Here is a 27941-nt window from a genome sequence, read left to right on the forward strand (position 1 = left end):
AAAAATGCAGGGCAAGAAAAAAAAGATAAAAAAGAACTCACATTGAGGCAGATGATGAAGTTGAAATGGTCGACCCACTTCTGGGGCCTTTATCCCTTGCTGTCGAAAACAAATCTTTTATCTTAAAGAAATACTTACAATAAGATTTATGGATCCATCGTACAAACATTATCAGCAGCCAGTTAAAAAGGAAGAAATGACATAGCAGTAAAAAAATACCCGGCCACCAAATGATTTGTAAACACCTGTTCCTTTTTAATATGCGCCTTTCCAAAAGGCAATCATTCTCTTTGTCAAGCTATGTTCCTAGGAGGAGAAAAGCCCAATGAATTGAGCTCTTAGCTGGAATGGTTCCTCTGTTCAATCGTGCGTCTATCTTCGACTGCCATACATGGATGCTAATCACAAAGGCCAAAGATAAACGGAGAGGAAAAGAAAACATTAATTTCATTCTTTAAAGTTTAAGGCGAACATCTGAAAAGCAAGGACAAGAAAGAACTACGTATAAAGAATGAAATATTGCCTACACCTGCTCGGGTAAGTCCTGTTTTTTTTTTTTTTCAATTTTTTTTTTTGTTTTTTTTGTTTTTTTTTTGTTTTTGGTTTGTACAATGATGTGTAATTTATATGGTGTTGACATCTTGCTCTTTGTGAGAAAATGTATGTCCATCTTTCCCTTTCCAAGCAAGAGATCCAAAAGCTGCAGCAGAAATCAGTCCAAAATTGGATGCATTCTGATAACCATTCTGTCTTTGTTTCCAGCCTTCCATGCAAATCATTGGCAGACTTTGTTTCTCAATCCAGCATCCAGGTTAGCATGTCAGCCTTGTTCACTTTATGTACATACACACACACAAGGAGGCGGCGGCAGCAGCAACATCCTTGGACTTCCAACTTAGTCTTTGATACCCATATGATCCAATACAAACTGCAATGTGGTTACACGATCATCTTATATTTTTACAACATATGCCTGCTACCTCTCCCACTGCCACCAGGATAAATTGTCTGGATTGAATATCCCGCGAAAGAAAGAGAATCTGAAGATCAACCTTCTGATTCTTTCCTCCTCTTGTTTTGTTTTCTGCCCAGCTTTGACTTTTCCATGGTATCCAAATTGGGCACTGGCTTCGGATCAGGTTTGCTGCTGGGCTTGGGACTGTCAGTCAGATCCAAATTGGATGAGATCTTCTCATAAGCAATGGCAGCATCCAGAGAGTATATGCGCAGGGCAAGGGAAGAAACGGTAGAAGTCTTGGCAGCAGCAGAGAGTGATGACCAATACCACCATCCATTCATCAAGTACTCGGTCTTAATCATGTCCTCGAGCATGATTGTTGCTTGAACCATCTGAAAGAACACAAAATTTTATTTGCAGAAGTCACCAAATCCATGGAGGACATTTTATGACAGTAGTGAAGCTAAACTTCAAAAGAAATTAACTCTTCCCTACTGTTCCATGGTACACATTTATCAAAAGAAGTTGATAACTCAGTCTGTAGAACATCGAGCAAACACAGAGAAACGGAATGAATGATTCAACAATACTCCTAGAAATAAGGTTCATAGATGCAATTAAGAACCACTTCCACAGCATTCATAAGTCTCATACAGAAGAATAGGATACCTATATGGTGACTTAATTTTAAGTAATATGCATAATCTTCAAGAGACTAATCCAGATGTGCAAAATCCATTATAACATAAGAAGAAAAACAATGTTCTTATGAACAACTTCTACAAAACTTGTAAATACTACTTTGAAAATGCAGCTCTCCAGTGGACTGTGGATGGAGATTATTTACTTCTATTTAGGAGGAAAAAAGAAAAAAGGCAAAAGACAAAAGAACTGCTGTTCGAGGCAGCATCTACCATGGATGGGTTTTATGCCTGACTTTTGAATTTGTGTGGGACTATCCTTATGATAATCTCTATGGAGCATAGTTTTAAAAGGCGCAAGGCGCATCTAAGACGCAAAAGTATACTATAGCTTAGGCACAAGGTACAAGGCACAACACAAAGTGCGCGCCTGAGTGAAGTGAAACCTGATCTAGTATGCATATCAATTTTTTAAAATATGATCCAAAACCCGATCCAGTCAATAAAAAATTTAAGATTTCAAACATTTAAAAGAAACATTCAACAAAAAAAGTAATAAAATCATATAAATTTTAATATACAATTAGAAATTTCAAGAATAAAAGTGTTTAAAAATAAAAAGTAAAGTAGACAAGGCATGCCGCTTCAACGAAACGCATGTCTTGGCAAGCAAGGTGCTATAGCTAGGGAGTAGTTGCGCCTTGAGCCTAGGCGTGCTTTAAGCACACGTTGAGCCTAGGCGTGCCTTAAGCACATGTTGAGCCTAGGTGTGCTCTAAGCGCGCCTTTTAAAACTATGCTATGGAGACAAAGGACATAACCACAAGCAATTGCAGAAAACCATTCTGGCAGACAATAATTCAGCCTAATGAAACATCTAGAGGGAAACAGATGACAAAAATGAATGACGGATTCACTGACCAACAAAAGTCTTAATGAAAAAAAAGGTTATTCAAAAGGTGTTATTATTATATATTTAATATCACTGAACTCAACTTAATTCAGAAGAATAGGGCTTTTCTATACCAGGTTAACTTTGTCCAAATGGTACTAATTAATTCCAAGGATTCAAGCCAAAAAATCAAATCCATCATAACACAATCTTGTAGCAAGAATAGAAATTGGCAAGCACGACAGGTTAAAAAAATGAAAACAGTTGTAAATCCATTTCAATTGATGGTTGATCTTGCAGACCACCCAAAACATATTAGACAGTGGGTCTGACCCACCATGCTCACTTATCTTATGTTATAAAGCTTTCAGGTTCTTCTACCTTTGAATTGAAACAAAAGCAATCTTATGCTATTATACTATTTCAATAGCCTCAGAAATAAATCAGGTATTTTAAAAAGGCCACAGTCCAGATGGACTAAAACAGAATACCATAAACATTGGAGCTGAGATCACTGCTAATTTGAGAGATGCAAAAAAAATGCCTTTCAACAGTGCCTACTGAGGCACTAACTACCCACATAAAGAACCAAGGAAATAAATCTAACCTCAAAGATTGTCTCTGCAGATTTAACAAAAGCACGCCATGCCAATCTCTTTTCTAAGTCAGCCCTTGATGGTTTCAGAGCCTCTTCAGGGAGTGCAGCATCCATATCAAGTAAGTTGATCTTGAGTTGCCTCAAAATCTGGTAAACTTTGCCAACTAATGGTCTTAGTGAAGACTGAGGGATTACACAACAGCGACCAACCTCCATTTCTGGACCATTATTATTTAAAGAGTACTTTTTATCTTTTTGCTCCAAAGCTGATTTGTCAGTTCTAGATGCTGCACTGGTTTCATTTGCAGCAGAATCTCTGGAAGAATTATCAGAAAAGCTTCCACTGCCTCCAGCAGGAATCCTGTTCCCCTGTGCAAGCATCATATCTCCAGTGGCTTTAAGTTCACCACTAGGAACTAACAATAGTGTAGCATCACTGATATAAGGAGGTCTACTTGAGACAAATGATGGAACCCCTTTGGAACCAATAAGACCTATTTCCTGCACCAATTCCTTGTTAGAGTTTTTGGTGACAAACTTGGAACAGATCTCTTCAAAATCATATGGGCACACTAATCCTTCATTTTGAAATTTAATCAATCTCGACCTGGGCTGAGAACAGCCACCTTTTGGTATTTCAACCATGTCAATGTCACCAGTGCTCTCCTCCCGGGAGATTTTGGATTTCATAGTCCCCTTACCTTTTAAATGACTGCTATTTTCCTTGCTCTTCTCAGAGGTTGGTGGACCTGACCTGCAACTGCCATCATTATGCTCCTCAAGTTGAATATCAGTGAAGAAAGTTCTGTGACAAGAGGGGCAATGATGCCTTGAAGACCAAATAGGTTCCAAGCATTCACATCTATACATTTTGCTTTCATTAGTTACTTTTGACCTCAGGTCCCACTTCTTCGAGCTGTCAGCAATTTCTGGCTCAAACCAAGGGCCATATTTCTTCCCCAGCAAAATGCCTGCCTTGGTAAGAAGACCATCAGAAAATGCATTTTCGCTATTTGGGAACCTTGACAAAGTTGTTTGTGAATCAACCTGATCAGGGTCCCCAGTCAGTTTCCAGTCCCGAAATCTTAGTTTATGCAAGTGCAAAATGGACTCTTTGAGTTCTTTTTCCCTAGGGTCAGCATCTTTTAACCATCCAATAAGTGCATCAATTTCTTCACCAGATTGATAAGAAACCCATTGAGAACAAATGGAAATAGAAGCATTTGGCCTATATAGAAATGGACAGGAAGCGTTTGAGCCCCCCAAAGTTGAGAGAATATCCATGCTGAGGGAAGTAGAATTCTTCTGAACTGAACTGTCCCCTGGGTTTTTGAGATATCTCATTTTTTCTTTCTTCTGAAGTGCCATACTTCCATCAACAAGCACCCAAGGATGCCAACCAGGCTTGGCTAAGATCCAATACAATCGACCAGCAGAATCACTACCCAAAAACTCCCGTCGCACAGATAACTTCAGAAGCTGTGACTCTATACTAGCCATTGAGTCCTGTAGATCTGAAATATCATTCTTGATGGAGTTCAGCTCAGAATCATGCTCAGCTACATGGACAATCCTTATGTCAGAAGGGTGATGAAGTCCTTGCAGATCATTCTTCTCCATATTTTCACACATGTTGACCTGTAAATTAAATTCTGTACCCAAGCCATCCATTTCTTGCTGCAAAGGATTTTGTAAATGCAGTTCATTTGGTCTACAAGAGCTACCGTTTCCTTGGTAGACCATGTGGGGGAAATGATCAACAGATACTTGAGTCTCATCTACAACAGCATGGACCTCTTTTAATTGACCTTCATTATCAATAGGCTTCAAAGTGCAATTTCCCTCTGAACAATTGCTAGATGGGTGTTTGTCCAGACCGTTGGGCCTGATTCCCTCACTACCACCCTCCACTTGTAGCTGGTCATTAGATAAGATACCAAAATCTTTAGGTCTGTCACTCAAGGTATGCGGTTTTGCAATACATTTACCATTATTTGTTAGTGCACTAGAAAGCCCTCCTTCTGTACCCACTTCTCCAGCCACATAAATCATACCAGAGTCAACTTTTGGAGCTCTTGCAGCCAGGTTTTCTTCTTTGAGCTTTAGGTTTTTCCATTCCACAGAAATGGAACGCAATTTCTGCTGTAACTCAGCCGATGATTCAGCACACTGCTCAAGGTGTTGACGTATAAGAGCTGTGTTCAGCAACTCATCACATAGAAATTTAAACAGAAAGGTCCTCTGCATTGAGAATAAAAGGAAACTTTGTTAAGCAACCATAATAAATGGAAACACAATACAAGCACAGAAAATTCAACAAAAGAACATCAAAACCTATACAAGGTTTCAATTTTGAGAAGGTTTTTTCTTTTTCTTCTTCTTTTCGCATCTTGTTGTTATTGGTATTATTGTTGCATACAAATTATGATGACATTAATATTAAGCCCTAATCCAACTGAGAATTGAAACACATGTTGCTCTACCATACCATCAGCCAAAAGAAAGTTTCTGATTTTTCTTTTTTCTTTTCACATCTTGTAGCTATTGGTATTATTGTTGCATACAAATTATGACGACATTAATATTAAGCCTTAATCCAACTAACTGAGAATTGAAACACATGTTGCTCTACCATAGCATCAGCCAAAAACACTTCTGAGTGAACTCATCAAATAAGAAAGAGCTTGAATTTGATACATCAAATTCCAAGTTTCAATAAATTCTTGTATGATACCACCAGATGATTAAAGACTATTCTGGCATATATCAGATTTTTGAACTCACTTATGCCTGCTGATACATCAAATTCCGAGTGTCAATAAATTCTTGGAAAAATTATGTTGGATTCTACCCATTTCCACTAGATTTCACCTGACCTGGTTTTTTGCTGAAAAATCAGCAATATTTAGCTGATTTTCTGCAGAAATTGCTTAAAGGCCCCCTCTCCCCATAAATTTCATTCAGGGATGTCCAAAATCCCAAAATTTTGGCTGACATTTCATTGCTTTTATTGACTTTTTCAACCTTGCTCAGAGGTTATGCAGTAATGGATAAAGCATAAACTCAGTAATACATCACATAAGGCATTAAGCAAAGCCCAAGGTTGGATTAAAAAGTTCATTTAATTCAGCAATCTGAATACACCCTGGAAGAGCACAACCTGAAGGCAAAGATTGAAGCTTCAGAAGATAAGAGAGCAAAGAAGGGGCAGTATCTTCCATCCAAGATGGGAGAATAAAACTTCCAATTGTTTGTGCTAAACATGCACCTTTCGAACCCTTTGTTCTTTTGCTATTAAAAATGTATGGTGAGACCTACAGGGTAATGCTGTCAACCAGAATGCTGGCTGCTGTGGTGAAATCCTACATGAAACACATACACGTGCACAAACACAAAGGTAGTATTTCCACATCCTCATTCCATTACACAACATAAACTTGAAACCTATTGATTGTCCATATGAACATTGTGCTCTGCTTGTGTATCATTGACATCTATTTTCTGTGTACACATGTGCATTGTCATATAGGAAGGCATGATAAAAAGTATAAGTGGAAGTGTGACAATGAAGCATCACCATTCTAGAGTGAAGATGCAATCATTTTTTTCTCCTTTTACAACATGAAAATAGAAGCTTCCTTGGGTGGTAAAGAAAAGAAAAGGCTAGGGTAGAACCATTAAGGCACATTGAAAACGGGGGGATGCACAGAACACCTTCCCTCCCTTAGCAAGAGCCCAACCAATCAACAAAATTGATAAAAGGCAAGTTACGGTCCATGTATATATCATACACATGCCAAAGGTACCTCTTCTCACCAGAAGACAATACCATATAACAATAATTGACAAAACTACAAAACTAGCAAAATGCAAACAGTGAAACAAAGTTCAACCAAGTTATCTACATAGCAAGAGTTTAATAAGCACATCCAAACCAAAGAGAAGAGGACGGATTGCAGGTCATGGAAACAAAATCATGAATCAAGGTGACAGCAAATTCAATTTATATGCTAGATTATGATATAGGATGAACAACACACAACCAACATTATTGCCAAAGTTGCAGAGTGACTAGGGCAACCCTATCAACATTGAATTCTCATCAACATGTGACATCAGTGGGAACAATACCATAAACAGCATACTAGAATAATATGAAAACCAATTCTGTAATAATAATCAATGTGCAGAAAATCCAGAGTCAACATGGCATCAACAGAACAATTTTGGTTGCGATCAGACAGCTACCAAAATTAACACCAAGACTAGAAAGAGCACAAAGGCAAACCTGGTCTACACTGAGCTCCCAATACTCTTTTTCTTCCATTGCAGCAGCTAGATGTGCAAGTGACTCCAAATAAGCATGAGTAAAGTCTCCCTGACAATTTTTACCTTGGCGCTGCGCAATGACATGAGTATGTTCCGAAACATCAACCATACTTATACCAGCAACGCAGGAAGGACAGTACCAGTTTCCTTCAGGAATTCTTGCAAGTGGAGGATTCAAGCAATAAGTATGATACTCTGCATCACACATATCACACAACAGAACACTGTCATCATCTTTATCGATGCCACATACTTTGCAGACCCCCTCATCCCAAGGGGCTTTGGGAATTTCACTAGCAGAAACAAGAAAATCATCTATTTCCTTCTCTGTTTCTGCACTTAAGCATTCTGATTTAGCATACTCCGTAAACTTTTGGACAAGGGGGAGAACCTGCATGAAAAAGACTATTTAATTTCTCAATCCAAAACAAAATGAGAAATGTCAACATGAATAGGTGAGAGACAGCATTTTCAGTCACATATTACACCACAGATTTAGTAGAGATTAGAGTAATAGCCAGTTCTCAACAGAATACTTTCTACTACAAATTAATAATAAATCATATAATATTTCCAGACTGCTATCTTGTCAAGCAAAGACATTGATAGCACTGTTCTTGATGACCCAGCATACTACACTGGACAAATGAAATCTGGAAGGACTGACTAAATTGAATCACATGTTGAATATTGATCTGAGAATCCTAAATGAGCACATCAGATTATTGAACCTGCAAAAAGATAGGCAGGTGGGAAGCAGCAAGATCACACATATGTCTTCAAGGAGATATTCTACAATGGTCAATAATGTAAATAGCTCCTCATTCATGCATTACATATATTTACTGTTCCAACTTAGGATGATAAAATTAGAATATTCCCAATTCCCCAGGAAATGGCATGGCCTGTTTCATAGTGTTGCAAAATCACATGCATTGTCTGCCAGAAAATAACAGTTCATCAATCTAGATAGCTAAGCTGATGATCTTTTCTAATGTTTCATAACCACACAGTGGCAACAGAACCTAATGGTCAATCAATCATATGACAAAATAGTGAGAATACAACTGGAAAATGGTTATATCTTTGACCTTGCTCTTCTTGTTACAGAAGCATATTTCAGAATGGCATGATTTTGAAACCCCTTCAGCCTGATGAGTCATCTTGATAGCACACATTTTCATTAAGGTACTAGTGTTACCCAAATCCTAAGATTAACAAAATAAAGAACATGTGCAAACATGAATACAACATCTTTTTTTTTTTTTTTGATAGATGACATGAATACAACATCTTTAATTACAATAGAAACCCATTAAAAAAAAAGAAAAAAAAAAGAAAAAAAAAAAGAAAAAAGAAAAAAAAAAGCTTTCTTTAATTACAAGAGAAAAGACATCCTATCACTCAATTGGTTACACTTGTAGAAAATAGCATATGAAAATATAGAAAGTTATTGGAAGCAGGAGTAGATTATTCACCCAAAATATAAAGTACAATTTCACTTATAAATGTAAACAAGGAAGTCCACCCCCACACCATCCACAACCACTGACATGAAGTGAAAAATAAAGCAACATTGGTTCAATGATTCAATCAGAAAAATGAAGCAATATACCAACTTGGAAAAGCAGAATTGTTTGTGTATGTGTACATCATTGCATAACCACTAACATGGAGATAAAAATAAAGCAACCCTCTTTCAATCTGAGCAGTAAAGCAATGCACCAACTTGGAAAACCAGCATGGCATGTGTGCGTTGGTGTTGGTGTGGGTGTGTGTGTATAAGTGAGTGAGAGAGATAGAGTGTGTGCATCAGAGAGAGAGAGAGAGAGAGGTGGGAATAGCTACAAACCTCCTTTTCAAACATTGATTCGAAATTTTGGGATAATGTCCTAGCCAGCTCAACTGAATCAGGCTGATCCGCATAAGCAGTGTGTATATTATTCCATAACTGTCATGTGAAAAACACAGTTAGCATACTTTACAGGTGCATTGATCCATGCTAAGAACTACAATGATCGTGATCATCAATCTCAAAACACATATGAGATGTCAGTTGTAGGATATTGAGGGGGTGGGGCAAGATGGAGAGGGGGCGAAGAAAGTAATGTAATAGATGGGACAATAAGAAATTACATTGTAGTTTATTTAAAAATTACAAATTTGGAGCTCAAAGTATTATGAAGTAGATTGGACAAATTGATAAACAAAATCTGAATATGGAAGAGAAATAATGCAATTTCAGAACTTTTTTAGAGTTGAGAACTTTTTTTTTTATAGACAAAGAAGACCATTAGATTAAAAACACGCCAGAAAACAGGGGGCGCTCCCTATGTTTAGAGTTGAGAACTTGTTAGCAACATGTACATTTTGGAACCAGTGGACTAGATATACTGTCTTAAACTCATGGGGCAGCCTCAGAAAACTTAATGAACAATAAGCCAAGAAACTCTACAAGCAGTTATTATTCTTTCACTTCCTAATGTAAATGAGAAAAGCTTAATCTCAAGTAGCCAGACATGGTCTTAGTTTTTGATGACTTCATCAACTTTAACATTTATGAAGGAACAAAAGCTTTCAGATGATAACTGACAAAACTTAAGAGTCCTGCAATGTGTCTGCAAGTTCTATGGAATGTACAAATGGCCTTCTCTGGATTATTAGGGGCTTAGCAGTATCGGAAAAGATTTTCTTGCATCCTTCAGATTATATATTACTGTCTGTCAACTCTCAAAATTTTAGAGCCTAAAATTTCCCAGTAATCTAAATATTCTAGTTAATGGAAATTGAAATGGTGAAAACCGAATAAACACACTGATGAGAAATCAAATATCCTACCCTCTCCTGGAAAGAAATATGGGAATCCTCCTATGTTCATCAATATCCAGAACATAAAATATATATTACCAATCTTTTGTTCATAAATTTGATCAGATTGTTTAATGAAGAAGTTTGCTCAGAGTCTCGCATAACAATATCCAAGTTGCCATTCCAAAACATGCTTACTTTTTTTTTGTAGATAATCAACAAAATATATTAGAAAAGGCTAAAAAGCCGCATGTATACAGGGGGTATACACCAAAGCCCAAAACAAAGAGCTGAAAGAAAAGAGGGGATAAACCTCGCCCACCCTCAAGTGGCCGCAAGCCACTCCAAAAAGCCTACTTTGATTTGTACAATGAAAATGGTATGTCATAATGCATGTAAGAAGCTCACTGATCAACCAGAAAAGAGATGAAATGAAGACATCTTCCAGGGTTAAAAGAATAGACAACCATGATTTTAGCTAGCCCTTGCCCAATCAAACCAAATCATGATATATATATATAAACTGACCTCTCGGACATCCTCAAGAAAAGTTTCCCATGATCCACCATAAGCCCCAACTGCCAATCTCAAATCAATCGTTCTAAAGTCCAAAGGCCGTGACACCATGGCTGGTGTTCCAAGAAGTCCCTCATCGTCATTATCGATAGAGTTAATGAGTTTGCTTCCCAACAGAGTGCAGAAAACTTTGGCATCATCTGCTGCAGCACCACGACGTAATGTAATTCGGCATTGTTTCATGATAATGTCAGGAATAGAGATGACACGTTTCCTCTTTCTCTCCTTATCAGGTTTGCTTTTTAGACCTTCATCATGCACAATTCCTAGCACTGAAAGAACGGCTTTCTGTTTTCAATCAACATAAGAGAGATACTGATATCAGGCTTGCATGTAGAGTCATGTCTCAAAACAAGAATGAAAACCAAGTTTGGAAAATTACATTTTGATAGCTGAATTACAATACAAATGCAAACAAATCCAAGGGATGACTCTAAGCTCAGAGATTAAATAAGAAAGGTTCCCCAACTGGGTGTTGGCTGTTTAGTGAAAATAGAAGACAAGATACACAGAAAGCAAGTCATCAAGTAATAACAGACAAAGCAAATTCTTCTAACATGTTGGTTTGCATTACAAAGATTTGTACAAAATTTTGAATGCTTAGTGTGTTGCCCTTCAGGTGAGAAACAGAAGATAAGTCGTGGAAAGTAAGGCATCAAGCAAAGACAGTACAAAGCAACTTCAGCTAACATGTTGATTTGCATTTTCAGTAACATGGTATGCATGCTGTAATTAAACAGGCTGGATAGAACCATTTATTGAATTATCAAGAGATCCCCAATATGTACCACTAGGATGATGGAACTGTTTCTTTCTTTCTTTAGCAATAGCAAGAATTTGTCCCTTCCCCAATAAAAAAAATGGAATCTCTAATTTTTTTTGTACAATGAAAACAATATCTACAATATCCCCAATATGTAGGCCCTTTATCTTTGTTTAACTTTGTGGATTGGTTGGGTTCTTGTTGAGGGCCGGTGAGTGCTTGTGTTTTTGTTGCTTGTGTTTTTGTTGCTTGTTTTAGGTGTCTCTTGTATACTCCTTGTATGCTCCGGGTTGCCTTTCAAGCTCCCTTTCTCTAATATATCTTTGTGCTTTTGCCTATCAAAAAAAATATCTTGAATTTATTTTTTTTTATTTTTTATTTTTTATTTTTTTTATTTTGCTTAAAAGCAAACAATGTTAAAGTGCATGAATTTTAAAATGACAGCAATTATGTCCACAGAAAAATGTGCCTGATAAATCAGTCAGCCCACGTACAAAGACAAAATTGCCTAACTAAAGAGCATACACTTTCCTTGTTTCAATACCATAAAGGAATTCCACAAGAATTTTACAAAAGAAATTAAGTAGAGGGAAATAGCACCTTTGTAGGTCCTGATGCATTGCCCTTGTAAACCTCCTTACTGATTGAATGCGCCAATATTTTCTTTGCCCATTCTGGTGGATCCTTCTCCAACGCCTCATAAATACACTTTCTAATTCTGGTTCCCACATTCGTAGGTAGTTTCCTAACAGGTTCCAGAACCTGTGCCCACTCTGGGATATTGCCATCATTCACCACAATCCTGTCATGGTCACCAGTAGCATCAGATCCTTTCTCTTCTATAGTAAGAATGTCATCTTCTCTGTTCAAAGAACCAAAAATCTGTTTTCTGGCCTCTGCAAACAACTGAGAATGAAAAACATATAAAAAAAAATTCCCACATTAGTAGACATACTTAGCAGAGAAAACAGGGAAAGCAGAATAAATATTGAGATTAACTTAGGACTGGGAAACAACAGAAAAAAACAAAAAGATTTTGTAATTTAACCCTGATCAAGAGACAGATGAAATTACAGGAATATGAATCAGTGCATGCACAATTAAAAAAAAATAGAACACAGTGAAAGGGCAGATTTTTTGCAACCAAGAATCATCCAGAAAGACACTTGCAGTCACAAAATCTACAAATCAAATGGACCAAACTAGATGCATTTACTGTGACACTTGCAGACACCGTGAGACACAAATTACAGCCCAGAACATATTCAACATGTCCATAGATCGGCCAAAATGACGCATAAAAAAATGCTAAACATGCTAGTGACCAAATTGCATAGGTCCCCATCATTGACCTGGCGTAGCAAAGATATGCTTGGGACTTGGAAGTCCATGGACCTTGGCAATTCATGCTCTAACAATCAAATCAGTCCCTCAGAATGTGTAGACATTTTTTTATGGTGAAAACAAAATATAAACAGCAAATAAAAAGGAATACAATCTCAATTAAGTCATAAGGCCATAAAAAACCTAAGAAGATTACTATCAAAGCCCTGTCAGATCTGGAACACGAGGCAGACTAGAGTTGAAGTGTCAAACCTGATTCTAATATGTAGCCTAGTGGAATTTTCCAAGTATTTTTATTATTATTGTTATTATTATTATTATTATTATTTTAAATCAGCAATCATATTAAAACATCTTAGAAAGAACTAAATGTGGAAATTATGTGCAATATGCTGTAGTCACATTAGCCACATGCCATGATACCAACACAAACATATACAGCCTAACAGTAACACAGACATCTAATGTTGTGGAAAGACAAAAAATCCACAATCTCTTGTTATAAAGACACAAAGTTAGTTTTACATTAGATCTAGTAGCCTACCAAGGCCAATATCAATTTCAATTCAAACTTTTGAGTGTGAAGAGGAGAAAAGAAAATGCACCAACAAAGATAGATTCCATGGTTTCAATTCATAAAATTTCAAGAGGGGAATAAAAAAGAAAAAAGAAATCTCTCAATCAAATCATTATTGACAGTTTCAATCAAGTTAAGGAAAATACAAGATGAAACTAGTACACTTGTAAAACTTTTGCGAGGGAAAACTACACTACTTTCCTGATGCTTCTGAAACTAAATTAACCACTCATTAGTTCAATGGTTCTATCACAAACCCCCCTTCTATTATCCAATGACACAAAACTTTGAAGTTTAAAAGGGATTGTTACTTGATTTGTTAACTAAGAAAAAACCTTCTGCACCTCTATTTTGAACTAATGTAAACACTCAAAAGGGTCAGGGTGAAAGAGTCATATTGAAACAAAAATTCAGCATAGTCAGCATCTTTCATAACTGGATTTGACAGGCAGGGCCTGTGATAGAAATGCTGTATTTAAGGAACAGAGCAATTTCATGAAACCCAGGGGGGCTCTGTGACGGTGAAAAACCTCAAAAGAGGTAAGTATGATTGTCCAACTTGTAAAAAGTGCACTCTTCACTCTTATAGAGCCAAAACTTGCAGGCTCACTTGACATTTCTTTCCTGCAACTTCAAGCACATCAAGCCATCGAAATTTAAAAACTAGAATTTTAAGACATGTGCTGACAACAAGGTAAAGGTTGAGGCCATGTTCCATGAATATAAACAAAGTTCAAGTACGAATATTGTATGTGGAGAAAATATTTTTTGACTAATACAATAAATCAAGGCAGAAAAAAGGACTCAGAATTCATCTTACAAGTGCATCTGCTTGCATTCCTGCAACTCCGGTAAGTGAGTCACAAAGCACCCCACCATCACCTTGTAAGCAGCGAAACACTTTGCCACTTTCACGAATGGTAATCTCAGCAGAGTCAAGGTTACCATCCATGGATAAGACACATAATATATATCTCCGAGCTAATTCTGGCCAAGTCAATTCATTAATAGGGAGCATATTGAGCTTGGTTTTTTTTGTGGGAATTGCATTATCTGCATCTTTCTTCCTTCCCCGTCTTGATTTTGATTCTCCAGAATCAAAATTTGGATCTACAAGGGCAGCAACCTTGAACTGAAGTTCACTTACTAGAACTTTTAGCAGCGAGTTGTGCGCTTTTGTCAGAGTTACACCAGAGCATCTGCTGTAAGTAACAGATGCTAGCTTAGCTTGGGCTGCTTCCTTTTTTTGCCCTGTTTCCATTTGTATGAATGCATGGGGATTGCCTGTAGAAACTTCTGGACCAGAGTCAGTGCTTGAGGATGGGATGTGTCCACTTGCACCACTAGGTCTAGTTGGAGTTATGTCTCGATTTTCCTGGGTTTCTGTTCCAAATTTCTCTAGAAGATTTAAGTCATCAGACCATGGGCAAATAAGTTCCTCTTCAAGTTCCTCAATTGAAAATGGCTCTTTTAAACCCAAGATTTCATAAAAACGCCATAGTGACTCCCATACCTGCATAAATAGAACAGAAAAAGGATGAGATTTCATATTCTAGTTATTACAATTCAGATGATTGCTATAGCCGACCCAAAAATAAAATAAAATAAAATCCAAAGTACAGCTATAGTGTCAATCAACTGAATACTCTCAAGTAGAATTCACATACCTGAATAACATCACCAACAAGATCAGGAGGAAGCCTTGAACCCAAAGGATTTCCAGGAGGAGGACAAAAATCATCCATTAGAGGATCACCAACCGTATATTTTCTAGCTCTTTTGGATCCTCCAAATAAACAATCTAATGCTTCCTCTCCCTTACTTTGTACTCCATTCTCTGTTTCAGCCAGTAAGAGACCATTTCCAACTGTTAATAATGTAGAATGGTAGCTTCTATTGTTCAGCAACTTATACTGTGAACAGGCACAGACACCAGGAAGCTGTTCTAGCATCTCTTGCACAAATTCCACATCTAAACCAAACCTATCTTGATCTAGCCACTTTGCCAGTACTTCACATTGAGTCTGAAGTTCATTCTCACCCTGAATTACAGATGGCATGCACACAGAGCCTGGTGAACTGCAAAATTTATCTAAGGAAGTATAACTCCCTTTGCTACTTTCGTCCATGATATCCCAGGGCAGTGTGCTTGCTCCAAGTTTAACATGCTCACAGAAGAACCTGAGGCTGCCAGTTCGTTTATAGGTTTCACAGCAAGCATCAATGAATTTTTGAGACACCAAATTCCATACTGAAGATGATGAACGCCCTTGCAATGAAAACTCACCAATTTCATCTTTCAATCTAGAATGATCAGATAAAAATTCGCCAGAACTCTCATGAAGAGAATTATCCTCCAGAAGCAAGCTGTTCAATGTCTGAACACAACAAGATCCATTAGAACTACTCCTTATACAGGATAAAATGTCATTTTCCATTGGTGGGGAAGGGTCTGCAAGAAGTGTCTGTAAACTGCCATCCTCGTCATAGTCCATACTCAAAGAAATCATATCATTGCTTTTTTCTTTATCTTGACCGTTAGATTGGCCAAGGTTGGGCCTACAGAGCACAGTTGACCCATTTGGAAGGGGAATTGCAGAGCATGCACACCTCTTGACCTTGAAAATAGGTCCAGAATCACCACCATCAGAGACATCACACATAAAAAGAGACCCAGTAAGCTTATCATGCCAACAGGATTTATAGCCTACAGGCCAGAGCTGATTAACATCATGATATGAGGGTCTCACATCAACCTCCCCCAGAGAAAGAACAAAGAAATCTTCAAACTGAACAGGAAGTCCATTCTGAAAAGAAAATTTGCAAACATCAGTATGAGCAGCTGTAAGAACATACAACACTTACAATAAAAACATAACATAAGTGGCTCAAATATCATCATGTCAACCAAAAAAGGGGCAACATAGGAATGAAAAGGCACAACAAGGACCAAGTGACACAGGATTGAGTATAGACAACATGTACACTTACATTATGTTGCTGCAAGCCAGTGCCACCATTTTCTTCTGGCGCAGCTTCAGTTACTTTTACACTATTCCCAAGATTACTAGCACAAAGTTCCATACTTTGAACATCAGATGAGATATCCTTACAAAAATCAGTTAGCAAAGCGTCTTTATTTTCAGCAGAGCTATTGGCAATTGAAAGCCTTGTTGACTTTCTTCTTTTGGATAAATGCGATCTTTTCTTCAGTGAAGCAGACCCATCACTTCTTATTTCAGTATCCACAGAATTGCAATTAGACGTTAACCCAAGATAAACGGCAACTTCAGACATTGACTCAAATATCCTTCCATCTGGAGCACAGAAAACTGGACATAGTTCACCAGCCCTCACAGATTGTTTTAGTTCCACACGCCAACCTTCCTCCAATACTCCATGTCTTTCCGAAATGAACTCTTTAAGGGCCTGAAGTAACATCTCGCTTGGTTCCTGTGGTGGTAATCTACAAGCTGTATTATTACTACTCCTAAGCCTTCCTAGAGGAAACCCTGAATCTACCTCCTCAAAACTTCTATTAGTATGATGCAATATATCTTCAAGACCCAATTTGACAGCATGTGTCAAAATCCCAGAAGCTTTTGGAAAACCAAATCCATTCCCCGCACACCGAAAGTTCGAATATGTCTCTGGGGCACCAAATGAATTGCCACCAAAAGAATTATCACCCGGAGAGTGCTTTCTAAAAACCAAATAAATGTAACCAGTAACTATTTATGATAACTTGGATGTCAAGAAGTGTATTAATAATTCAAAAAATTAAATGAAGTGAAGCAAAAATTTTAAAATATAAAATAAAAAAGTAGAATGAAAGGTAAAATTTAAACATGAGAAATCAAAATAAGCTACAGCTTAAGTGCTTAACCTTATAACGCATCTTCTGATATATATATATATATATATATATATATATATATATATATATATATATAATTTTTAAAAAAAGGTCCTAGAATCATAAAATTGTAGCTCACTTGAATATTGAAATGAATGATAGCCTAAATTATTGTTATTATTATTATTGTTATAGTTATTATTTTTTGCACTTTAATACATTCTCTTACTTATCAAAAAAAATTATTATTGTTATTATTATCATATAATCTCCAAATATCTCAACCAGACTTCAATATTTTGATCACATCATGAAGAAGAAGGTTTCTAAATCTTTAAGAGACCCTCAGAGAATTCACCTAAGGTGATTGTATCATAGTCACAATTTCTGGATTAGGGAATTATTCAAAAACAACATGGTTCAGGATTTGGGACTTGCTTAAGAATTGCAGGAATAATTCCTAGAATAATAAAAATGCAAACAAGAAGGTTTAGAAAATAAGAAAGAAGTGCAATCACTTCATAATTCAGAATATTTGGGAAACTCTAAAAATAAATAAGAAAAGATAATGCAGGGATAACTGAAATACTGAATCGTGTTTGGTTTGTTTACAAAGAACTTATGGAAATTCAGGAACATTTCAATAAACTTGCTAGAATACTACGAATTAGCTACAGTAAGACAGGGAATGTGAGGCTAGAGAGAAGAGGAGGTGCGTCTATCATTCCCAAGAAGGATGCAATTCTCAAGAGGTTGGAATTTCTAGTTCTGCAGGTACTCTGGAAGGAATAGTAGAGTGTCTAAATTCCATTTCAAATGTTCAATCAAGGTTCAGTGTAAATGTTCCAAGATGGCTAACACCTTTCAGATTTCTGCTGGTGACTGAGGTCCATCAGGCAGACATTTCTTTATTCGATACATGATCCTTGGAGTAGTATGCTCAGGCTACAGAGAAAGCCTTTTGCAATTTCTGTGGAGGTTTTATGAATTATGATGTGGGATTCTATGGGAATCATTTAGGTGTTGGGTGAAGGCAAAGAAGAAAGGAGAAATGTGGGAATTCGTTACCATATGTTTTAAGATAAGCTTTTGAGATTCAGTCCAATTTAGAATCAGTGTGAAAATCATAAGAGATAGAGCTGGAAGCATGAAGTTTGAACAATATTCTAGTGAAAAAAATCAACAGGACCTTGTGAACAGAGGAGAATCCTCACAAAGAACTCTGACAAGTATGTGATAGTATAGCTTCAAGAGGGAAGATGATACACATGGATCCACACATGATATCAGTTGTCAAACTTTTCCACGCTTCAATGCATGAATCGTGCATTACCCTTGAGGCCTGGCTCAAGTGATAAAAAGGTTGGGGAGGGCTTGTGAGGTTCTAGGTTCAAGTCTCCATGAGAACAAAAAATTACCTATAAAAAAAAAAAAAAGGGAATCGTGCATTAGATTGAGAGGATAACATTAAGATTGTGTTTGACAATGCATCTATTTGAAGTGAGTTTAGTGAAAGTGTTTTCTCTAAAATCCTTTTTCGGAGAATCACCAATTAAGTGCTTCCTCAAAAAACGCTACAAGTGATTTTTAAACTTTTTAAAAGTGTTTTCTAAATTTTGCCAAACACTTTTTTTTTTTCCAAAAATACTTTTTATGCTAGAAGTGCTTTTTAAAAGCACTAACAAATGGACTCTAAATCATTTAGCACCAAGCCATGAGACATGGCATTAAGAGAGAAATACCCAGGGAGGCTTTTTAAAGCTTAGCGTAAGCACAGTTTTTTCATATATTGAGGTAAGATGTTAGTGTAGGAGGAATGGTTATGTTTATACTGTTTCAAAGAAAGGGAATGTCCAGAACTTAAGAAATCAAAAGTTGTAAAAAAGGGGGGAATTGATTAAGATAGGAAAAAAATGCTCCAGTAATCAAACCAGAGTAGACTATGCTCTTTTCAGGTGAACTCAAAATCATCATAGTTGTTAAAAACTTGTAATAAATGATACAATACAACAATATGATATTTTTTTATGGAAATTGATACATATTGTAATCTATATCTCACCTTAAGTGTATCTTATGATACATATACGATACCCTATACGATATGTGATACAACAATAGGATACATACACCTTCAATTATTTTTGATAATTTTTAGGAAAATTCAAATTCAAACTTTTTTTTTCTTAAAAGAATTATTATACTAATTGTATAAAATTTACAAAAAATATCAAAAATTGATCATAAAAATGAGAAAAATAAAATAATCCTATATGAAAAATTACATTCTTATTGTTAAAAAGCCATATTGAAAGTTAAATAAATTTATTCTTACAATGAATATTGAAGAATTTTTATTTGAATGTTGACATTGAAAATGATGGTGACACATAAAGGCATATATATCAACACCACATAAGTACATATGCCTAGTTAAAATTGTAAAAGTTTATTTTGCAGATTTTATGATGAACTGATACATTATACACATATTTTGTTAAATTGAATTTTTCAAAACTCCAATATTTTCATATGGTATGAAATAGTTGGAAGCTTTAAATCCTACCATCTTTTATGAAATTGATTATATATTACCATATGATTTAATAACTATGAGTGCCATAGGTAAGCATTCATATTAATGCTAGACAAGACTATTTTTAGTTACCAAAAGAATCCGATTGTGGGACCTTCATTGAATTTTGGTCAACACTATTTTTAATGATTGGGTAAGAATGTAGTTCCTACTGCACTACTTGCAAATAGTATGTCTATATATTTTTTTAGCAGGTTGCAATCCTTTTTTTACCTTTACTGTTAAGTTTCTGGCTTCCATATTTATCTTTCATCAAATTAAGTTCAAGAAACACACTCACAATATTTAGATGTTAAGATCATCCTCGCCACAAAAATGGCATTGCCTACTGTGGAAATAGTGGTAGTGTAAGCTTGTTTTTTAGATGAATTTCAGCAACTAAAGAACCATTAATAAGGACTAGAAGATACTAATATCGCTGCACAACTTGTGCAACTAATTCCTCATCATTTATATTAAATAAACCTTCAAAAAAATTAAACCAGCTAATGCTTTCAGAAGGTGTATGGGGAAGCCAACGTGCATGTGAGCTTCTCGCCAAAATTTAATCACAAACCCGGCATAACTAGTGGAAAAGCAACTATGATAATTATCAGGATTTCGTTGGATTGGCTATACCATAAACTAAGGTTCAAGAATCCTATCAGAATTTAAACAGGACATTCACCTACTAACAAAGCAGAAACTATATTTAACACAATGTAACATAAAATATATATATATATATATATATGGATTGACACAACACACACACATATATATATGAAGCAATCAAAATTAGCACTACTGAACAGTATATGAATGTGGATATTAACGTGTATCTAGTGATTTGGCTCACAATACGATTAATGAGAACTGCACTGAACACGTTGATTTCTTTTTGAGGAATGAAAAGTAAACCATAACTTCAACTGCTCAGAATCATGAAAAACCAATGACGTACAGAACCTCCTACCTCGAATCCGGCAACTCCTCACCTTCCCCTTCACTCGGCGGTGAAGCGTTGATATCCAAAAGCCGCCTCTTCGAGCCCAAGGGCCATCGCTTACTCCCAACTCCACTCCTCACACACTCGCCGCACACCCATTCTTCCAGCATCCCCGCCTGTCGGCCTGGCATTCCGACGCAGACGAGGTGGAAGCCGCGCTCACACCCGTCGCAGACCAAAACCTGTGCTCCAACCTCCGGCGCACCACACACAGCGCACACCGACCCCCACCCCTCCCCTGGCAGCCCCGCCGCAGCTCCAGCCGCCGGTGACAGCTCTCCGTGGAAGCTCCGCACGACGGCGTACGCGTCAGGCACGTCGTGCGAGGCCTCGACGAAGGACGAGGAAGGGATCTCATTGAGATCGATACCTAGTACGGAGCGGGTCTCGGACTTCGAATCTCGGTACTCGCCGCTCGAATCGCCGAGTCCCATCATCCGCGCCGCGATTCGGAGTCCAATTCTACCGTTCTCCGATGCATCTTTTAGGGCTCCGATAAAGAAACCTTGAAATGTGTGGATCGAAAGGGCGCTGGGGTTTTGAGTCTGGTTCCCAGCAAACCGACTCGCTCGACCAAAAAAATAGAAAGAGAAATGCAAAAGAGGGAAAAAGAAAAAAACAAAAGAAACGAAAACCGAATTGTGACGAAACCGGACCCAATCGAAACCCCAAACTCCCTAAGCCCCTCGACTTCCTAATGGCCACGCCTCTGAACCCCGACTCCCCCCTCACCATCCAATGGTCACTATCCACCTACATATCGTGGTAAGGCATGGCAATACGTTACAAATTTTCCATCCACCGAAATGGAAAAAAATATGGGTTGGATTTATAACCAAATGGAGGTTTATTTAAATAGGCATCACGGACGGATTCATAACGTACCAAAGGGCAAAGACAGGTAAATGCAATGATGAAGTGTTTCCATTGTGTGTGTTGCTTGGAAGCATGCATCATGATGTGTGAGGTCTAACTACAACAAGGCTATCATTTAACCCTAATATTATACCACCATTGCCTCTATGTTATGGTCCTCGTTTAGGAAAAATGCCAAAAGTTGACCCATTATGATTATTTCTCAAAAGGAAAAGGATATATACCTACTTAAACTTCCATCGCCTCTGTTTAAATCCCTCTTCTTTGACCCCTCCTTGATAGATGATCATTCTAAACCCATCATGCAATTGCCTATGCCTATATCTACATCATTTTTGGGCCAGGCTTGGGCTTCAGTCTGTCGGCTGGGCCTGGGACCCGATTTGACAGGACTTGAACCCTAACACTATACTGAAAGATGGAGTATGAAAAATTAAATTAAATTAATTTTAATTTGAGTAGCAATATTGACAAATATTGTTGACCATCGGATGAACAAATGGTAGTCATCCAACGGACGAGAATTATGAAATCTTGGTTTTTGTTGATTTTTTAAATTAATTGAGTAGTCTCTATGAAATGATAAAGCATCATTTCAAAATCTCACTTTCTAGAGTTGAACAGTCGGTTCAAAATCTAGGTTTCAAAGAATCAAACGCAAGAGCCAAGAACAGTGGCCGAAAAAGGCAGCTGGTGGTGGTTTCGAAATTAAGTCCATTACGAGGGGTATTCTTCCACCGAAGCTCTCGAATTTATTTCATAGGCCTCACACCTCTCCGCGGGGTCACATGCGAACATCCCGTGCCTGCCGGCCAAGGTCAGGTCATCAAAGCGACGTCGTATTGACCGCTGGACTAGTCGGTTACATACAATACACACACTCTCGTTCTCTCTCTCTCTCAACATTCTCTCCCTGGATTCTGCGCTCTCTAGAGAGAGGGGGGAGTTTTCAGCCGATCACTTGCTCTTCGCTCTTCTCCGGTAATCTCCCTAATCCTTTCTCTCGATGTTGTATATAATTTGTTTGAATAGCTGATTACTGTTTGAGTTTTATATTTGAATTCGAATCTGTGGAAAGAGTGTGTTAATCGGATTGGTGTTTGTAGTTCAAATTGTGGGATTGTGATCTGCTAGTGCAGTTTGGGGCAAGATCTCGCTGTTGTGTGAGTTTCACATTCTACATCTGTGTTTGTTGTGTGTTTGGAGCTGTAGATCTTTGCCGTGTTCTGTTTTATTGAGTTCGTCTAGTGTTTTTGGTGTCATTTGTTTTTTTATTTTGGTTTAGATTAGTGTTTGGTTGGTGCTCATTGTGATTGCTCGGGGCAGTGGAAAAGAGAAGACGGAATGCTTAGTGTTGTTGGCTTTGGAGGGAATTGGGGTTGGGTTTTGAATTAGGTTTTTAGGGAGAAGGGGAAATGGAGTGGAATGGTTGCTGCTGCTGGGAAAATGGGGGAAAAGCGAAGGCAATAGGACTTTGGGTTGTGAGGTTTTGGGTGTTGGCTTTGGGAAGATGACCTGCTATGGCTGGCTAGGTGGAATAGTTGTATTGAATTCCAAGGAATTGGGGCTCTTAGTTTCTTAGGTTCCAAGTGAGAATAATCTGAGATTTGGATTTTATTTAGTTACTTTTCATTGGCAGTGAAATGGAGCATTAGCAGAGAGGGTGTTTTATGATAAGATCTGAGAAGGGAGTACGGATGAGGAAAGAGAAGCTAAAGAAAGTCTTGGATGAAGTTAAAATTTAGCCATAGGAAGATGTATACATTGGACAATGTACAAGAGAGTTTGGAAATTGCTTAGAAAACTGAAGAGTTAGAATAAGAGGGAACCAGAGATACAAACCATGTTATATGCACTAATGTGGAGGATAATTCAAAGAGTGTTGATAGAAGGGTGGAAAACTTACAGAGAGATCAGAGATACACTGCCAGTTTCTAAACTTCAAATGCACGAAATTTTCCTCTCATTCTTTGTTGAAGTCTGAATAACATCGTTTTTAATGTTAAGAAAAGGAAATCTTTTCATTCCTTGTTAGAGTCTGAATAACATCGTTTTTAATGGTGAGAAAAGGATAGGCTCTTGATTGTTATGGTGTTTTAGTATAGTTATCATGTCTGTCAGAGTAAGCAGCTTGGATGGAGATCAATAATAAAGTTTGGGTATCCATGCTCTGAGTTGCTGCTCTAACTTCTTGCTCTTAGTTCAGGGTCAGCTATAAACGTTTCTCTCAAAAGGGAAAAGAAGGTCACATAAGTTAGTGATGAGAAGGCAAGAAAAAAAATCAAATTATGATCTTCCTTTGCCATTCCAAAAACATATGTGGCATGCTTCCCTCCTGTGTATCTTTTTACCTACAGATTGATAGGTTTAACTGTCTGCTCACTTACTTTGTCTTTATTTCAGACTTATAAACACTGCACTACAGTGATGTCGGGGAAAGCTCTCAGAGATCTCAATATGCTACCTGGATTGGAAAGGAAGAATGAAAACTCCAGTAAAGGAAGTCTTACCAAGCCTTGTGTTGAGAACTCTAATGAAAATTCTGAAGAATGGAAGAGGAAAAACTCTTCCTCTTTGGTTTCAACACCAAATAATGGTGATGAAACCATAAAACCTGAGGTAGAGATAGCAAATACAGAAGTAGAATATATTGAATCTGAGAACTTGAACGATTTGGATGATGTGGATATGAGTCTAAAGGTATGACACTTTCTCATGATGCTTACACTAAACTTCTGAAGTATGTTAGATCGTTTATTTCTGTTGATATTTTCATAGATACTCCAGTATTTTTAGGTCAACTGTTTGTATGATGCTTGCATTTCTTACTTCTTTCTTAGACACTCCTAGATGGACTAGACTCTAAAGACTGGGTTTTGGTGTGTGAAGCACTCAACAATGTACGCAGATTATCCATTTTTCACAAGGAAGCAATGCTCAATATGCTGTAAGTCTTAAATTCTTATATGATAAATATGATTTAAAGAACTGAGGGATTTCAAATTTCTTCGTTTTTTTTTTTACTAATTTAGTGTTTGATAGTTTTTATCTATTTGACGACCCATTCATCGCCGCAATGTTTTATGTACAGAGAGAATGTGATCCCACTTATTGTGAAGTCCCTGAAGAATCCAAGAAGCGCTGTTTGTAAAACTGCAATTATGACATCTGCAGACATCTTCAGTGCCTATAGTGATCATATAATTGATTCACTGGACCCTCTGGTAACTTTTTTTTTTTGTTTTTTTTCTTTTATATTGAACCATGACTTCTAGTTAACCTCTTTGTGCATAAGTGTTCGTGTGTGCCTCTGTTTTTCTTTTTTTCTTTTTCTCTTTGCAAAGGTATCTTGCCTTAACATTTGAACTGATTTTTCTTTTTTTATTTTCCCAATGTGATCAAATGTTGCGGGTTCAGCTTGTACAGCTCCTTCTCAAGTCTTCGCAGGATAAAAGATTTGTATGTGAGGCAGCTGAGAGAGCTTTAATAGCAATGACAACTTGGATTTCCCCTATAACTTTGTTACCAAAGTTGCAACCCTATCTCAAGAACAAGAATCCTCGAATACGAGCAAAGGCATCAATGTGCTTTTGTCGAAGTGTTCCAAGACTGGTAAGAAATAGACTTTAGATATACTCCTTTGCTATGATTAGTGATTTTCTTTTTACTGTGACATTCAATACAAAATAATCCAAATGAGCACAATAAATAACAACACATAAATATTGAGAAACTTGTAATACTTGTACTCACAGCAAAAATCCCCAATTGAAACACTGTTAAGCATTAAATACAAAACAATCCTGAGATATCATAATCTCAGTGAAACCCTAATTTACCAAAATAGAACTCAAAAATTATCTACAGATCACACAACATATCAAAGTACAAGATTATATCATTGATTCGTAATCAATCACCAAAATTGGAACTTTAGGATTTCTTACAAAAGAAAACAGAACAACCCAGATCCCAAAATCCTAGCTTTGCCATTTTGCATATGAAATTAAAAAGGCAACAGAATTGAGAAAAGATTACCTTCAAATTGGTGACATTGATGGTCGTCATGGTGAAGATGGGCGTCGGCATGGTGACTGAATCTCCCTCTCTTTCTCTTCTCTGTGTGTGAATTGTGAATTTGAAACCCTAGCCTGAAAATATAGAGAGAAGGTTTGGGCTTGTCCATCGCATGTCTAGGACGTGTCTGAATTTAAAAGAAATATTTTTTGAAGCTCTAGGACGTGTTCAACATGTACTAGCATGTATGACGCTTGTCTAATTGTGTCTGAGGCCTGTCCATTTTTGCCACGATAGTGAGACTTGCATGGTGCATGTATGGGATGTGTTTGTGTTTAAAAGAAATTTTTTAATATTCCATATTGCGTCCAGCATGTATCCAATTGTGTCATCTCTGGCATGTGCTCTGATGTTGTTGCTATAGTCCCTTCAGAAGGTGTTTATGCTTCATGGGTATTACCTTACCTTATACTACTTGTCTGTTTAATTTGGTGAACTTGGGAATTTTATGTTGGATACCAATGTTTTTTTTTTAAAAAAAAAAAAATTAAGTTTTGGCCTGAACATCCCTTCAATGGTCAACTAATTTAAATTATCCTTGCATGGTCATTTTATCCCCTTTTTAGTGATTGGCTTACATCCAATTAACTTTATTATTATTTCTGTTATTTATTTTAAGTTTTATTTTAAATATCCATTTTTGGCAGCTGATATAAAGTATCCTTATGCTGTTTATCAATAGGCTTATACTTTCAATTTACTCTGTTATTATTACCCCTGTGATAGTCAAGAAACTTTTTCCAGTAAAGACATTTTTTGATCTATCTTGTTGTAGTCTATTGGCCCCTTTTTTCATATGAACTGTCAGGTTATTTGCTGTTTTTTATCTGCCTTTTTAATCTTTGTGAGCTTAATGAGAAAATTGCTCTGAAATAGAAACCCAGGAAAAAAAATTTCAGCCAAAAAACTAAGGGTTAAACATTTTCAGCATTGGATGCAAGCACTTAACAGTGGGCCTGGTTTTTCAGGGTTCGTGTATCTTTTACCAGGATGATAACAACTCAAATTATAGTGACTTATAATTATGAGTACTGGTATATAGTGACTTATAAACCACGAATTAAACTGATCCTGCTATGCAAGGAAAACCCAAGAAAAATTTCCATCCAAAAAACCCAGGATGCATCATTTTCAGCATTAGGTACTGACACTTTAGGGTGGTTTTAAATCATTTCAATATATTAGTTGTTTACCAAGGTTTTTGGATATTTTTTATAATGATAACACCAACAACAATGATGATTCTTCTTTTACTTGTAGTATTATGATTATAATACTATTATGCAGATTGAACAACTTTTGGGATGAGATTGCAGTGTAAACCGTCAATTGTACTTATTAGTTGTATCTTTTATTTTCACTTGGTGGTAATTATCAATTTATGTTCATAATACTTTTGTTACATGTGTTTATTTTGTGTCAATCAACAGGGAGTTGAAGGAGTAAAAGCATATGGGATTGACAAATTGATCCAAATAGCTGCGGCTCAGCTGAGCGACCAGCTTCCTGAGTCTAGGGAGGCTGCTCGGACCCTCCTTCTGGAGCTGCAAAATGTATATGAAAAGTCTCACGAGCATGCACCAAATACAGTTTCTGAGCAACAGGAGATGGGTTCCTGGGAGCACTTTTGTCAATCAAAGCTCTCTCCTCTAAGTGCACAAGCTGTACTTCGTGTTACCAATATTGCTCGGGAAGATCTTGTATTGGGTTCCTGACAAGAGATATATACGGCATGCATGAGCTTTAGTGTGTACTTGTCTATTTTTTTACCAACATATATGAGCTTCAGTGACTACCATCTCCTTTTACCCTTTTATCTTGCATTGGATTGAGCCATTACATTTTCCTTGTAAATAATGTGAAACAATGAGATGCTTGGAAGTGCGGTTGAAGCATGTAGTTGAGCTGAAAATCATATAATATTTTTTCTCATATGGTTTACTGGTAGTAACCATTTTGCAAATGATCGATGTGCTGATGTTAGCTTTCATTCATTTCCAATTTGATCTCCAAACTTGAGCTATTACCCACTCCGTTTCTATCCTTGCAAAGGGTAGAAACAC

At 37.0% G+C, this 27941-nt stretch overlaps 2 protein-coding genes across 4 annotated transcripts; one reads left to right on the forward strand and one right to left on the reverse strand.

Annotated features, from left to right (window-relative positions):
- Window positions 1-418: 418 nt before the first annotated feature.
- LOC100245816 (methyl-CpG-binding domain-containing protein 9) lies at window positions 419-25929 on the reverse strand. Of its 3 annotated transcripts, XM_010662625.3 has the most exons (10): window positions 20893-21886; window positions 16477-17188; window positions 15153-16292; window positions 14306-14998; window positions 12165-12470; window positions 10754-11089; window positions 9270-9368; window positions 7377-7808; window positions 3098-5329; window positions 419-1350 (listed from the first exon to the last, which is right to left on the reverse strand). In XM_010662625.3, the coding sequence occupies exons 1-10, from the start codon at window positions 21360-21362 to the stop codon at window positions 1048-1050; spliced, it is 6723 nt and encodes a 2240-aa protein (XP_010660927.1). In that variant the 5' UTR covers window positions 21363-21886; the 3' UTR covers window positions 419-1047. The 3 variants fall into 3 exon arrangements, with proteins under 3 accessions (XP_010660927.1, XP_010660930.1, XP_019080529.1); XM_010662628.3 differs by lacking the exons at window positions 16477-17188; window positions 20893-21886 and adding an exon at window positions 25840-25929; XM_019224984.1 differs by lacking the exon at window positions 16477-17188 and having other exon boundaries at window positions 20893-21005.
- On the forward strand, window positions 22237-27841 carry LOC100247524 (uncharacterized). Its single transcript, XM_002279063.5, has 6 exons — window positions 22237-22782; window positions 24205-24501; window positions 24642-24748; window positions 24893-25025; window positions 25219-25413; window positions 27309-27841. The coding sequence occupies exons 2-6, from the start codon at window positions 24229-24231 to the stop codon at window positions 27591-27593; spliced, it is 993 nt and encodes a 330-aa protein (XP_002279099.1). The 5' UTR covers window positions 22237-22782; window positions 24205-24228; the 3' UTR covers window positions 27594-27841.
- The last annotated feature ends 100 nt before the right edge of the window (window positions 27842-27941 follow it).

This window comes from Vitis vinifera, chromosome 14, assembly GCF_030704535.1.
Source record: "Vitis vinifera cultivar Pinot Noir 40024 chromosome 14, ASM3070453v1".
NCBI classification, from domain to species: domain Eukaryota; kingdom Viridiplantae; phylum Streptophyta; class Magnoliopsida; order Vitales; family Vitaceae; genus Vitis; species Vitis vinifera.

Coding starts and splice junctions, on each gene's coding strand:
- LOC100245816 (XM_010662625.3), bottom strand. CDS start 21,362: ATGATGGGACTCGGCGATTCGAGCGGCGAGTACCGAGATTCGAAGTCC. Junction 16,293..16,476: donor CTGGCTTGCAGCAACATAAT/GTAAGTGTACAT, acceptor TTTTCTTTTCAG/AATGGACTTCCTGTTCAGTT. Junction 11,090..12,164: donor ATGCATCAGGACCTACAAAG/GTGCTATTTCCC, acceptor GATTGAAAACAG/AAAGCCGTTCTTTCAGTGCT.
- LOC100247524 (XM_002279063.5), top strand. CDS start 24,229: ATGTCGGGGAAAGCTCTCAGAGATCTCAATATGCTACCTGGATTGGAA. Junction 24,749..24,892: donor GAAGCAATGCTCAATATGCT/GTAAGTCTTAAA, acceptor TTTTATGTACAG/AGAGAATGTGATCCCACTTA. Junction 25,026..25,218: donor TTGATTCACTGGACCCTCTG/GTAACTTTTTTT, acceptor TTGCGGGTTCAG/CTTGTACAGCTCCTTCTCAA.